At 40.8% G+C, this 14,085-nt stretch overlaps 1 protein-coding gene across 1 annotated transcript; it reads right to left on the bottom strand.

The window, feature by feature from the left end:
• Positions 1–2,648: 2,648 nt before the first annotated feature.
• Positions 2,649–13,659, bottom strand: PGAM5 (PGAM family member 5, mitochondrial serine/threonine protein phosphatase). Its single transcript, XM_067307409.1, has 6 exons — positions 13,373–13,659; positions 9,673–9,851; positions 8,129–8,254; positions 6,767–6,855; positions 6,369–6,502; positions 2,649–4,483 (listed from the first exon to the last, which is right to left on the bottom strand). Exons 1-6 carry the CDS (start codon positions 13,657–13,659, stop codon positions 4,333–4,335), a joined length of 966 nt encoding a protein of 321 aa, XP_067163510.1. The 3' UTR covers positions 2,649–4,332.
• Between the last annotated feature and the right edge of the window lie 426 nt (positions 13,660–14,085).

Below are 14,085 nucleotides of genomic sequence, written 5' to 3'. Positions count from 1 at the left end.
TCCTTATTTCCCAACTGTTGAGAGAGAGGAGTAAGGACTAAAATATTTTTTATTGAAATGTAAGCTTTTGCTATGTCTCTAGTCTAGATGTAGTAACTAACTTTTGTTACAGCAGTCATTAATTTTATTCTTAAGCCTTCTGGAAGAATGACTTGTTTGGACAGTATGATGCTGAAAGGAAGAATGCTTTGCAAAACCCAGACAGTTTTCTGTATCATGCTTAATGGCTGTAATGTTGCTTGAAAGAAGGCTTCCAGAACCATAGGTCTCTAGTGTTCATAGTTCTTTATTAAAAAACTTAAAGCCTATACACCATTATCTGATTAGAAAACTAAAAGCTGCCAAGGCTGCGCAAGTAAAAAACAGGTGGGTTAGGAGTCACTGGTGCCACACAATACATGAGAAAACATATAACCTTCTTGAGCTTTTGTAACCTAAGTATATGTATGTCTACAGAAACACTGATTGTAGGCGAGATATAATAGTGGTCCATTTACCACACATAGCTCTCACCATGATGGAGGCTGGATTAAAGAATCCAAAGCTTGATAGGTTTGATGGCTGTTGCACACTGAAAAGTGACTGTTTCGTACACAAACTGTAATCCTTGAATAGGTTCATTATTTGGTACAAACCTAAAAACTGCACTTAATGCTTTTGCAAGCTTAATAGTGCCTTTTGTAACATACTTTTTAATTAAATTTTTGTTCTTTTAAAAATTTAAAAAGTGGCATCCACTTACTTACTTACTTATTATGGGCACGTGAAATACAGTTTTCTTCTGGGATTTCTGAATGGAAGGTATTTTAAAGTCTCTTTCTGAGTTTGATCATTTGTTGAGACAGCTCTACACTGTGGGAGAACATTCCTATTTTTAGAAATAAAAAAGGCTTAGTTAGCTCTTTATAACTAAAAGTCTATTTATTTCCAATTAGCTGGACATGAGAAAGAGTTGTTCTACTTGAATGACTGTCATTCAGATATATTCCAGCCAGCTAGCAGGTGGGGGTGGGGAAATCAGGCTTTGAGAGACAGCTCTGAAAGTCGCACAAAATAGCCCATATCCTACTCTGTTCCTGAGTATATTAACGTCTTCATAAATTGGTTTTTTGATGCAGCAGTCTTTGCTGCCTCAAACAGCTTCTGTAGGTCTCACATTCCTACTCTTTTACTTCAAAAGATTGTTGTTTGAGGGTTTGGGTTTTTTTTTTTTTTTAATACTTTAATGTAAATTAAGTCTTTTAAAGTGATTCTGGAGAAATTGTTCAAAATATGCAGCTAGGCACATAACTGCCTAATACCATTTTACAAACAAAGCCATGTCAAGTTGCTGTGTGTACAGACACTGTACTCTACCCTCCATCTGTCTTAGGGAAGACATTGGAGTTTTAATACACAGTTTATTACTGATACTAATGCTCTATTAACTTTTTGTCCTTTTACCCTTATTAGTAGTTGCTTTCTTTTTTATATTTAAATGTGTATTTCTGGTGTGCAGGCACGCACGTGCATGCGCGCACACACACACACACACACACACACACACACACACACACACACTCTCTCTCACAGTCATCATCACCTCCACCACCGCTGACAGACCCTTGCCTACTACTTCGTAATTTTGTTCTGGCTTTGGTTGGGTTGACTTTTTTTTTTTTTTTAAGCAACAACTGTCTTATATAATTTGCATTTTAGTCCAGTTGTACTGCATTTTAAAAGATTTTTTTTTTCCTAATGACACCTTTATTTCATCTATTTAAAAAAAAGTAGCAATTTATGTAGCTATTTGATCACTCATGCCTCTGAAGAAAGCTCTTCCATGAGGAGCCTGTGGAGACACTTTAACTCAGATTGGGATTGTGTGGTTTGTGTTTTATTGGCTAAAAGTTCACTTCTAATGGTGCAAAAGGTCAGTTTTATTTTTATTTTTTTAATTAGCCAAATGTCTTGTTAAAAATACAGAGTTACCTTGCTTTCTATTCAAAAATAAATGAGTAGTTAAAGTGCCACAATCATCTGTTTACTTTGTGTGGGGAGGGGGGCCACTATTTGGGTTGACACTGTGACATGGTAAATGACCATCCAGTTCTTACTAACACAACACCAACTTCAGCCAAAATGCATCTTTTGTGTGTTAATATAAGATGAACTATTGTTATGCCACTACTTTATAAGGCTTGGGGAACAGTCTCATAACTTACTTATGAGAGGCAGGAAATCAGCAAGGGGGCTTATGAATGCTGTAAAAATTACTATCTATCTTCATTTGGAATGTCCTACACCTTTTTTTTTTTTTTCCCCCGCTGATTTCTGTACTTGTGCAAAGATGTGTTTTTCAAATGGTGAAAAGTTTTAGTGGAAAAGTTTTTAGTAAAGCAAGAGGGACACAATATGGTCAGTTATACAGTACCTGGACAGATGTGGTAAGTAGGCCATCAGTTCTGCTTGTAAACACAGGCCTTAACACAGCTGCAGAAGTAAGCTGAGCCACTGTCTTTCCTCTAGCCTTCAAAAGCAGAGTAAACACCCCTAGTTGCAGAAGTAGTGCATTTACAGGTAAATAATTAATTTATCTCAGCTATAAGGAGTCACTTCAGACACATTCTAGAAGAGAATCTCATTCTACAATTCAACTGAAGAGACAATAAAGAAAGACCAGTTATTTTATTCAAAACTTTTAAAAAGTTAATAGACAAAACTGATAAGTTATTCTCACTGCATTGATGAGATAGATAGATACTTCAAAATGTTTTCCTCCTGCCCCCCAACAACTAGCACTGCTACAGCTTTCATATTTTGTTCCCTACTGCCCCAGTTTCTTTGAAGTCATCCTGATAATAGTCCCCTATCAAACAAGCCATTAAACCTTGCGGTGCTAGGTTGCATGCCATGATTATGCTTCATACAGCTCTGACAGAAGTAAGTTTAGGGTTTTTTTCAGGATTCTCAGTGATGATTGTTAGAGAATCAGTCAAACTTGTAATTCCTTATTTATTTCTGCTGTATGTGAAAGTGGCCTACGTATACGGTGAAACTTTCAACATTCCAGGCATTAACTGAGCTAAAAGTATTACAAAAGGTTCAGGTAGCTATCAAATGTCCTTAACATGAAGTGGCTTCTAAGCCCTCTCCTCAAAAATAAACCCTAGTTCTCAGGCACCTGGAACAAGTTCTGCAGTGTCAAAGCTGTACGAAGGAGCAACTTAAAGGCATTCTGCTTCATGTTTATACTGATGGCTTTGCATAGAAGTCATACCACAACTGTTCTTTCACCATTCAAGCAATGGTAGTTTTAAACAGCAATTTGTTCCAATACTGCAGAACCTCTGATCTTAAGTATCACTTATCTTGAGCTCCAGTGCTGTTACTTATCTATTTTGAAAGCAAACTATTAACAAACATGAATCAATGGGAGAAAGCAGAAAAGAATCTCTACTCCTTGTAAACATAAGAGTCATAACCAGAAGAACTAGTGAAAGATTACTGCTTTTCCCTTTCTTCTATCTTTACTGCTGCAGAACTCATCCCTACATCCTCCTACAGACCAAGTTTTAGTTAAAGGCTTTATGAAACTGAAGAACATTGCTCAGAATAGCTTAAAGGTCTTTCCAAGGATGGAGGAACACATAATATAAGCAGCAGGTAATTCTAGTACCACAGCTTTGAGGCAAATGTTTTTTTAACCTTCTTCTCTTTATGTCTACCATCTCCAGGCACAGTTTACATGAACTCTGGGGGTGAGGAAGGGATGGCAGAGGGGAACAAGGACGCAACATAGAGATATACATCCTCAATAGCTTAGAAAAAACAAAACCTTAACCCTTTGTCCTTTAAAGAGCAGAATTCCCTCAGTTACTTCTTCTGCAAGAGCTGAAATAAGCTGGCTCATCTTCAGTTCTAGCTGCAGTGTGGTATGGGCTGGCCTTTCCAGTTCCCATACCAATTGCTTTCCTGTACAAGAAAAAAAATCCACAGGAGCAAGCTTCGGTTATAGAAATTCACAGAAAAGAGGGGGGGGGGGAAAAAGTGAGTAGTGCTCTTCTCATAGCTGCTGAGCACATAGACATTCAATTTTTTTGTATTCCACAGCTCAACTTAAGAGTTTTTGGGAATTCTTGAGGACCGGACAGCTTCAGGCTTACACAGAATTTCTTCTTTTCTGGACTGCAAGGCAGATATGAATATGTATGAAAGAGGCAAGGGGCTAAAGGACATTTTAAAACAGCATCACATCCCAACATCATAGCGATAATCTAGTGGTACTGTAGCCGAATGTACTAGTGCAAAGAGACGAGAGGCAGCTCCCAGACGGCCATCAGTTTCACTCATTCAGGTGCGTGTGATTTTATCCGGAGGCATGAATCCTGTGTCACCCAGTGTTCGAAGTGCCACTCTTCCATTAGGCCGTATCACCAAATGGGTTATACTACCATTGTTCAGAGACATTCGCAGCCAGCCTTCTGGGGGGAACTGCAACGCTCTACAAAAAAAAAAAAAAAAAAAAAGACAAGTAATATTGTTCATCCATAAACAGTTATGTTATTAGCACGCAGCTGACAGCATCATCTGCTGTGCCAGATAAGGGAAAAAATGGTTGCGTATTCTGCAGTTTGCAGGCAAATGCTCCTACACAGGCATCGTTGAAAAAAAGATTCTGGTGTGCAACTGATATGAAAATGCAGCTTTGACAACTGGGCCAGTGCCAACAGAGCACTTTCATAAGTGGAGTCCAGCAGACGGGTATGATTAACAGAGACAGGATTAATTCAAATGGACAGAAGGTCGAAGCCATAAGATACTCAGGTTGCTGGGAGTACTCTGAGCAACCTAATAACAAACAAGAGGACAGATGCCATAGGTTCAGTTGGTCATTGAACCAACTGCAGTACCACAGAACCCTACACTGTTTAGGACAGTTAGAGGCAAAGACAGCTCACTTGTCTACATAAGTCTCCCCCACAGACCAAAGGCATAAGTAGTATGCACATGTCTACCGGTGTTGATAAGGCTAAAATTACCATAGGTAAGCACAGCAGTGAAGGTGTAATGACATATTAGGTATTCTAGTAACCAGCATATGCCTATGGCAGAAATTCACCAGAACTACTTTCCTTCAGTTACCTTGTTCCCAGAAGACAACCACTTTTTTGGTAAAAATTCAGTATCACAGGTCTTTCTAGTCTCCAGCTATTTTATCCTAAAATTCCTAACTGAATAGCCTCAGGAGTTCAACTAATTGTAGTAAACAGCCAGAGAAAATATGAAGTCCTCTCAAACATCTTCTGATATTGAGGAATAACTTAGCTTTGGCTATAGAATAGTATTTAAAAGGATAAAATAAATAACACTTATAGTCCACCTAGATTCAAAGGGAACACTCTATCGGATTGTGTTCAATTTTGTTACCATATAGCCTGAGTGGAAGGTAAGATATTGAAGAGAAGTTGTAAAAGGATGGAAGAAAGGGCAAAGAGAAGAAGTATTACAGCGAAAGGCTAGGAAGTTGCAAGGCAATCTTTTGCAACAGGAAAAAATATTCTGTTTACTTGATCAATAATTGTAAGTACAGAAATATTGAAGAGCTTTAAAACAGTCCACAGAGCAGACAAGATAGCATTTAAATAGTTCAGCCAAATAAAGCTAACTGTTGTAGCTATTGACCAGATTAAAATTTAATCACAAGTGTCCTGCTCAAGACAAATTATCTTACAGATAGTGCTTTGTTGATGGGGGAGAGGAATAGAACAGCCTCAAGTGACTAGATACAGAGATGGGCAAAGACCCAGAACTGTTTTCTCCTTCATGAGCTGCCTTGATGTTAGCTGAAAGATCCACTTCCCCCAATTCAGTATTAGATGTCCTTGCAAGAACACACTAACACAACTTCAAGATGATACCAGTATCTTCCATTAGTAAAGATTTCCCAAAACTAAATGAATCTTTCAGTATGTGAGATCAAATTCATGTCACTTCAAAAGAGACATCCAGCCAGATGCTCTATTTGTTGTCTTATCTGACAGCCCACACAGGCACTGTCTGCAGTTTTTTGGGAGGCAGATGCATAACAGGCATTAAAGACCTACAAAAAAGGTTTCAAGCCTCAATGATTTATTCTAGCCTCAGCCATTTTCACTTTAGAATTAGAGTGGAAATTTTCTAGCTTTCAAATATTTCTCATATCTGCAAATTAATCCTGTAATCGGGTTGCAGGAGCAGCTGCTCATAACGCAGGTACTCATCACCAACCACATCAAAGCCTGCCAGATCAACAGATTTTCTAGTTTAGCAATGCAATACACCAACACTATTTCAGCAAAACTATAACCTTTTAAAGAACACAGGTGAACATTGAATCCAACAGGTACCTGCAGACAATATAACGGATCACGTTGGCATGGCAGACAAAGATCTCATAGCTGTCTTCCTCCTGCTTTGCATCAGCTCTATGAATGAAGTTTCGAAAAGCAGCCTCAATGCGAGCTCCATCTTCGTAATACTGCTAATGGCACAGAGTTCATAATTAAACATGGCTCAGAGCAGCATGTGCCATTATCTGCATTTGCAGATGGGATGCATCTTCTAAAGAGTTCTTTAGAGATACACGCTTGAGGCTGACCTAACACTTAGGAAATAAAAGTTATTTTAACTGTTCCATACACTTACTGGGGAGGGGAAAATATGCAGTTATCTAAGGTCTATGATGAAAAGCATCAGTACAGACGCCACAAGTCAGAATGTTAAAAATAAATAAATAAAAAGTTACCACAGCTTCTGGTTTCCAGTGAGAGACTGGCGGATCTGGTTCTATAGGTGCTCCCTCTCTCAGCAGATCAGTGCTAATTTTTTTGACTCCTGAAAAATTATATACCCATTCAGAAATTAGTTGTTACTTCACACTACACTGCAAACAGGCCCACAAAACTTCAGCCTATACATTTTTCAAATTCTATATACAAAGAAGCCTTCACCTTGACCCTAAAGTCCACTCTAGCCTACATAACGTCTATCAAGGACCATGAACCTCTCCAGCACAACTGTTTTGTCATCAGCAAGGTGAAGTTTATTCCAACAGAACAGCCAAATCAATTTGGCACAGTAAGTTGAGACTTCTCAGTGCTACCTTAAGTTGTAAATCTAAAACAACATGTCAATAAGAAATGCCAGTGCTACACTTTTAATGTTTTAATCTCTTTTACTCTGAGGAGGGAAATCTTTTTTGGAAGCAGTACATTCAAGAGAACAAACACAGAATGGTTAATAGAAACGGACTTTCAGCTAGTCATACCTGAATATCTGCTAAAAAACAAACAAAAAATCCCCAAACCCAAAAGACCTACTCCGACGCTCCAGAGAGAACTAGCTATAGTGAGAAATCTTTAGTTCACATTTCAGTATGTGTGCACATTCTCATACAGATTTTTGTATTGTTCACATCAGATTTCACTGCAATCAGTAGTTTTTGCATTTCAGTGTGACCTAGATGTGCAGAAGTCTAATGTGGAGTTTAGATCAGCTACTCATACCACAACTTAGACAGCCACGGTTTTGCTTAAATGGCAGTTACTGGAGGGGGGGAAAGAAAAAGGGAACAAAAAACAAGGCAGCCACCCACACGCATTACAGAAATCCATATCCTTTACCTTTACGAGTGTGCCACATCTTCCTCTGCCCACAGGACAGCACAGTGCACAAGAAGGGCCTGTTAACTAACCCAGCAAGCATCGCTACAACACCTGGAGTTTATGATTCTCTTCTCTCCTGCACTATTGACCCCTGAGGCCAGGTAAAGACTGAAGTAATCCTGATGACCTGTGACAGTCTTTGCTCACAAAAGCGTAAGAGAAGGAAGAGCAATCAGCAGAGTTCTCCTACACAGCAGTACATACTGGTACCAGCCTACTCACTCAGAGGGGCCAGCTCCCTCTTGTATTTTTAAAGATGAACTGGAAACAAGCAGAATTAGGGTTGTTAGTTTCTTTAATTTAAAATATAGACATACTCACACAGGTCTAGAAATTGGCTAGTAACAGCTCAATTACACCTTAACTCAAGGACAAGCTTAGAATTCTACTGGAAGCAGTTTTCGGAATCAGAAGACACTGATACATTAACAGAAGTCACTTACCGGGGAGATACTTGCTGATAATTTCAGTTGTTTCAGTTGCTCTAGTCATGGAGGAGTGGATAATCTGATCAAATTTCAACCCCAAGCTTGCCAGTCTGTGCCCAGTCAGTTCAGCTTGTTCTCGACCTTAAAAATGATATTCAGTATTTAAGTTGCTGATACTCAAGCAAGAACCTCACACAAACTACCTAAGAAGTTGTACAGTAGAGATAGTAGTTCATCATCAAGCCAGTTTTTTTCTTCTCAAAAAGTAATTGGAAGAATGCTTTTATTAGTGCCACTACCTGTTCAGATCAAATTTACCAGTTAGCCAATTTCAGCTCACATTTCCACTGGCAGGAATTTTTCTTTTTACTTAAAAATAAATGTTATTTTTAGAAATGTTCACCAGAGTATTCCATGTCCCTGTTATCCCCACCTCAAGGAAGCCACCCCCAACAAAAAAACACTGCTGACTCAAGTCATCTCCCATCTCTATGTTTTGGGAGCATAAAAGAGGAAACTGTCAAGCAGATCCACTCAGACAGGATAGCGTATTTTTCTTATAGGCAACATCATCTAGGAACAGTTAAGAACCATAGCACTTGGATATACTACGGAAGGCTTTATTCCATCTTTTAGGTAGGTAGGCAAAAAAAACCCTGGCAGTTTAAGCAACTCAGCAAAGGCACAGGGTGAGACAGGGGTAAGATTATACTTTGTAACCAGCATCTCAGTTGTGAAATTACCGTTTCACTCCTGTGTGCACACTGGCAATTAAGACTTGAATAAAATAAGGTGTTTATCCTAACCATTTGGCATGAGACTTCCAACACCTCAAGCAGCACTACCCAACAATATTTCTTCCCCCCACCAAAACAGTTTTGATATATTTATAATCAAGAACACATCTGCTGCTATTACTAAGCTATTACAAGAATATTAAATCAATACTAATTAGCATTCGATAACTAGTCACCGGATCAATGAGTTAGATTAACACAGATGGCTGTTATTCTCATTTCATGTAACTGATCAGCAGTGTTCCCAGAAACACTGCTTAGCAACAAAAGTGAAATATATCTCATTAACAAACACTCCAACAGAGGAGACAGTCTGGTAAAAAAATATCTTTTCATAACTCAGCCAATTAACTAACACAAACAGACTCCATCTTCTACAGGTAATTTATTTCCAAGCTAGTCACAGAGCTAAGTTTCAGACAAAAGCCTTAGCACTGGAGAATTATGCCAGCTGGCATGTAAACTTAGCTCAAACCCCTTAAAATAGTTTGAATTTTCCGTTATGAAGTTTCTCTACAACTGTGGCATGTATTTAGAACTCTGTAAAACATGCTTCATAATGTTTGGATTTAGAAGATCAGAAAAGGAAAAAACAAACTAACTTTTAATATCTTTCTATTAAAAAGGATCCAGGAAGTGGATTAAGGTTTGGCAGTGAGACCTAAAGCAGAGCTGAGTTACTGACCTGTACTGATCAAGACAGAGGCGAATAAGAAGCTTTTTTCTCAAAAAAGAAGGTACAATGTTTCCAGTAATACATACCAAGTGGGGTCAGAGTTCTATCTTTATCAGCCCGGCCGTCCAAATTATACTGCGAATGGCGGATAAGGAATATGTGCCTGGTGGCTTTTGCTTTGCAGTGATCTAAACGTGAGGCAAGTTCTTCTTCCCCCGTTTCTTCATTTTTCTTTTTGAGGTTGATAAGAGCCAGTGGTTCACGTCTAAACAAATAGATTTAAAGAGTCATTTTTACACAGGTGAGACTAAACCGCAGAGGAATTTTTACACATGGATAATCTTGCCTTAGTTCTAGATTTAACTGAAGTACTAAAATTGACTATTTAGCCATTTATGTAGCAAAACTGATTCAAAACATTGTGCAACAGCTATAAATAAAAGCCTGTGTTTAAGAGAGGAAAAAAAAAAAAGAGAGACATTAATGCCACTGACATCAATAAATTTGCTGTTTAGCCACAGCCACCTCTCAACTAATTCCTGCAACACCAAACACAGTGAAGAGTCAAATTCTAGTGCAAGCGAGGGTGCACACTGAAACGTACAAATGCTACAGTCGGTCTGGACAAGAAGCTGATAAACACTTTATTAGGACTTTGTATCTGGACTCCTGTCAATTCAATAGTTAAGATTTTCACTGAAATTCACAACAGCTACACTAATACCTTTTCTTTAAGGGAGAAAGTATCCAAGAGGAGAAGCGACAAACTTCTGATTATATCTATCCAATCAGTCAACCCTCTTACTTTATTGATACCTGACTGAGGTCATACCAGGTCCCACCAATATTATTTTTATTTTTAAACTTGGAGTGTTTATTTACCCTTTCAATTTTTTCATCACTCTCTCGCCTGAAGCCACTTTAATCTTTCTTCCACTTTGTCATACTGCACACTAATCCCCCTCTCTGCAAACCATAACCTTCCTCTCGCACATCACCCAGACAGTTGATCCTGTTCCACAAGAGGACACCGGGCACAAAGGATCTTCCCTTCCCTCCTCCAGCATCACAGATTAGCGCTACAGCTTTCCTACTGCTGACACCACCACTGCACTATCCTCATCAACCCTGTCCAAGTCTCCCACAGATTAGTCTTTCTGGTCCCTTCTCTCTACTGATCCTCCTCCTCCCTATTAACACAAATCCTTTTACTATGTCTCTCCATCTCGGAAAGTAAATCCTTTCCCTTGATCTCAAACCTAAAGAACAGTTAGTTTATTCAATCCCCTGAAGATCTCACTTCTTCCATTCTTATAATTAAATATGTTTCTTCATTTGCTTAGATTTTTTTAAATCAAGAATATTATTTTTATTCAGTTTGGGGCAAAGCAATTTAGTCAGAGAAGTTGCTGCTTCACAGATTTATTTCCACAGTCAAAGGTAACCTTAAAAAGCCCTGCATCATATTTTGCTTTAGGAAATACATGATTTCTATTTGACCATGAGGCTCAATATATTCATTAAACTGTTAAGAAAGTTCTTAGCAGACAGCATTAAAAATGAAGCAATAGTCCCATAATTAGAAGTTCCACTGAAATTTCACAGATTTTTTTTTTTTATTCATTAGAAACTATACTGCTAGGAAGATACCTTAGGAAAACAGAAAGAATGTCTCGAAAATTCAAGCAGATTTCTAAAGTAAAGCAGAGATTAATTCATCCTATGGCAGAAACCCAGGATAAGAAATTGTTTGCATTTAGAAATACAGATATTTCTAGACCTCATAAAACTATTTTGAAGGACCACCCAAAAAAATTAAGGAAATCATCCAAAGCACAGAAACTTAGGCAATAATTTAAGGCTTTTCTCCTGCACACCAAGCTCTCTAGTTAATAGAAAACTAATTAGAATAGCTTTCAGATAAAGTGTCTTATATGAAATGAAACCGTATCTAGTCTTCTTTAAAAACTGAACTGTATGATTCTTGTGCAAGTGGCACAGACCAATGCAACATCCTTGATATAGTATCATGTCAGGTTAACAGAAAGTTTGAAAACAGTCACTTGCATTCTGCTGCTTAAAACTTCAAAATTTCTGAACTGTTAAAAGAATATTATAATAGCCAATTATTTGCTCATGCATTGACTTTGCTAATGTTCTTTTTTTTCAAAAGAGAAGCGGTCAGATGCTTCATATATTTATAAGCCTAGGTATTTAACAACTTTACCTATTTATGTTGCTGCAAACCTTGCCCCAAAAGTGGAGCTAAGATTTCAAGCAGATAGAGCAATAGCCATACCACACCAACTGGTACAGTAGAAAACTAAAATTGATCTGCACTAATATATTTACATAATATACAGCCATTATGTATACACTATGATAAACAGTGATGTAGTACTCTATCATTAACTGCTCTATTAAATGTCATCTAGCTGGTATTTGTTTAGGCAATTCTGACAGCTACATCAGCTACAGCCCAATCTCTACTCCCTGTATCAGGAGTATTGAGATACCAAAAAAAGGTTACCCAAGTCTGAAAGGTCACTCTCCCTTACAGCAAGCCAATTATTCAGCAGGACCAGGCTCTACAATTAAATAAGTAGTTTTAGTACCCATTTAACTAGAAATAACTGTATTTAATGAAAGTCACTATGATTTTTATAATTAGGGAATACAGAGCCCTACGTAAACATGCATTTGATTCTGCTGCATCTCACAAATCAAATCAGGATGCATTATACAATAAAAAAATCTGTTAGTGCTTAAGTTTGGATTTACTATGATTAAACAGGAGCCTGACAGAAGTCTCCCTAGGGAGATAATTCTACCAGAGAGAAGCTGAATGAGCCAAAGCTCAGTACAGACATTTGCACATCCTAACTGCAGAATCAGAAAAAAAAGAGTTAACCCTTGGCTTAATGTAGACAACACTATGAAGAAAACAACTTAGAGTCCAAAGCAGCATTACTCGTACTAACTTGCAGTTCCAGGGTCAACATAACTAGCAGGCCTACTATACACCTAGTATGTAATAACACTTTTTGTCTGCAAGAATGTTGCTATTAAAAAGGAACACCTTTGCGTAGAAATAAAGCAATACAGAAATAAGGTTAACACTGGGTTAAAAAAGTAGATAAGTCTTCTACGCATTTAGGTTTTGATAAATGCAAGCACTAAAGCTTTGCAATCTCACGAGAGAAAAGAATTACAATAAAGCAATCTGCACATTTTTACAGAGAGAAAAGTCTCCGAACCGTCCCAACTAAAACACGGGGAAGACCTTCCTTCGAGTACTATGTTGCCCAAGATGAAACCCTTCCTAACCGGGGTTACACTCAGCAATCTCAACCGTATTCTGGTTTTCAGCAGCTCACCACCTAAACATTCAGCTGGAGGGGAGCCCTGGGGACTCCTCGCTTGATCCCAGACCCCGCTGCTGCGCTCTCCGTAAGAGCCTCACCTGCAAGTCTCAGGCGCAAGCGAGGGATCCCCTGCCAGACGAGAGGGCTCCCGAACTCCTCTACTTGGCAAAGCACTTGGCGACCCGAGTCCCTCAAGCACCAGCTTCCCCTCCGGAAATGACCGCGCAACTGCCAACTTCGCAACATTTAACTATGTTTTTTAGCCAGCGTTTAAGTTCAACACATATATTTACGCAGTGTTTAAGCTCAGGCTCCCGAGGACAGCAGCAGGCACTGACAAATCGCTCGTATCCGCGCGAGCGGAGCCAGGAGGCACCACGCCGGCTGCCGAAGCGAGCAGGCCCCGGCCCGCGGCGCCCACCTGTCCCAGTTGCTGTCCCAGAAGCCGCCGGTGCCCGCGGGCCTCTCGATCCAGCCGGGGGCCGGCGGGCAGGAGGCGGTGGCGGGCGGCGGCAGCAGCAGCAAGCCCGGCGGCGCCGCGGCGGCGGCGGGCACGCCGGTGGCGGCGGCCGCGGCGGCGCTCCCCGGCCGCGGCTCGGCGTCGCCGCCGCCGCGGGCCGGCTGCTTGCCCACGGCCACGGCGGAGAAGAGCACGGAGCCGCCGGCCAGCCCGCAGGCGGCCAGCGCCAGGGCGCGGCGGAACGACATGGCGCCAGGGCGGCCGCCAGCCCCCTCAGCCCCGACGCCGCGCGCGCGCGGCAGCGGCAGCGGCAGCGCGCCCGCCCCGCCCCCGACGGAGCGCCGCGAGGGACACACTTCCTCCGCGAAGCGCCTCCCCCGGCGGGGGCTTGTCAGGCGCTGTACAAGCACCGTGCGGGCCCTGTGGCCTCGCCTGCCCCTCCTCAGCCCCTCCTGGTCGCGCAGGGAGGCCTCGGGCCTGGCTGCAGCCGCCTGCAGGCTTCAACCTGGGGCAATGGGGTACGAAGGGCGGGTGAGGCCCGAGCCGAAGGGCTGATGCTGTTGGGCCCCGCTGAAACTGGCCCCTGCTCCGGCCGGTTGCTGGGGGAGGCTGGGCGCGAGGGTGTTCACGCCGCTCCCGTTCAGGGTGTTGATCGGGGTGACGCCGGAGCGACG

This window comes from Apteryx mantelli, chromosome 17, assembly GCF_036417845.1.
Source record: "Apteryx mantelli isolate bAptMan1 chromosome 17, bAptMan1.hap1, whole genome shotgun sequence".
NCBI lineage: Eukaryota > Metazoa > Chordata > Aves > Apterygiformes > Apterygidae > Apteryx > Apteryx mantelli.
This window is presented reverse-complemented; position numbering and strand designations above follow the sequence as displayed.

Coding starts and splice junctions, on each gene's coding strand:
- PGAM5 (XM_067307409.1), bottom strand. CDS start 13,659: ATGTCGTTCCGCCGCGCCCTGGCGCTGGCCGCCTGCGGGCTGGCCGGC. Junction 8,255..9,672: donor TAGAACTCTGACCCCACTTG/GTATGTATTACT, acceptor ATCATTTTTAAG/GTCGAGAACAAGCTGAACTG. Junction 6,856..8,128: donor TATCAGCAAGTATCTCCCCG/GTAAGTGACTTC, acceptor ATAATTTTTCAG/GAGTCAAAAAAATTAGCACT.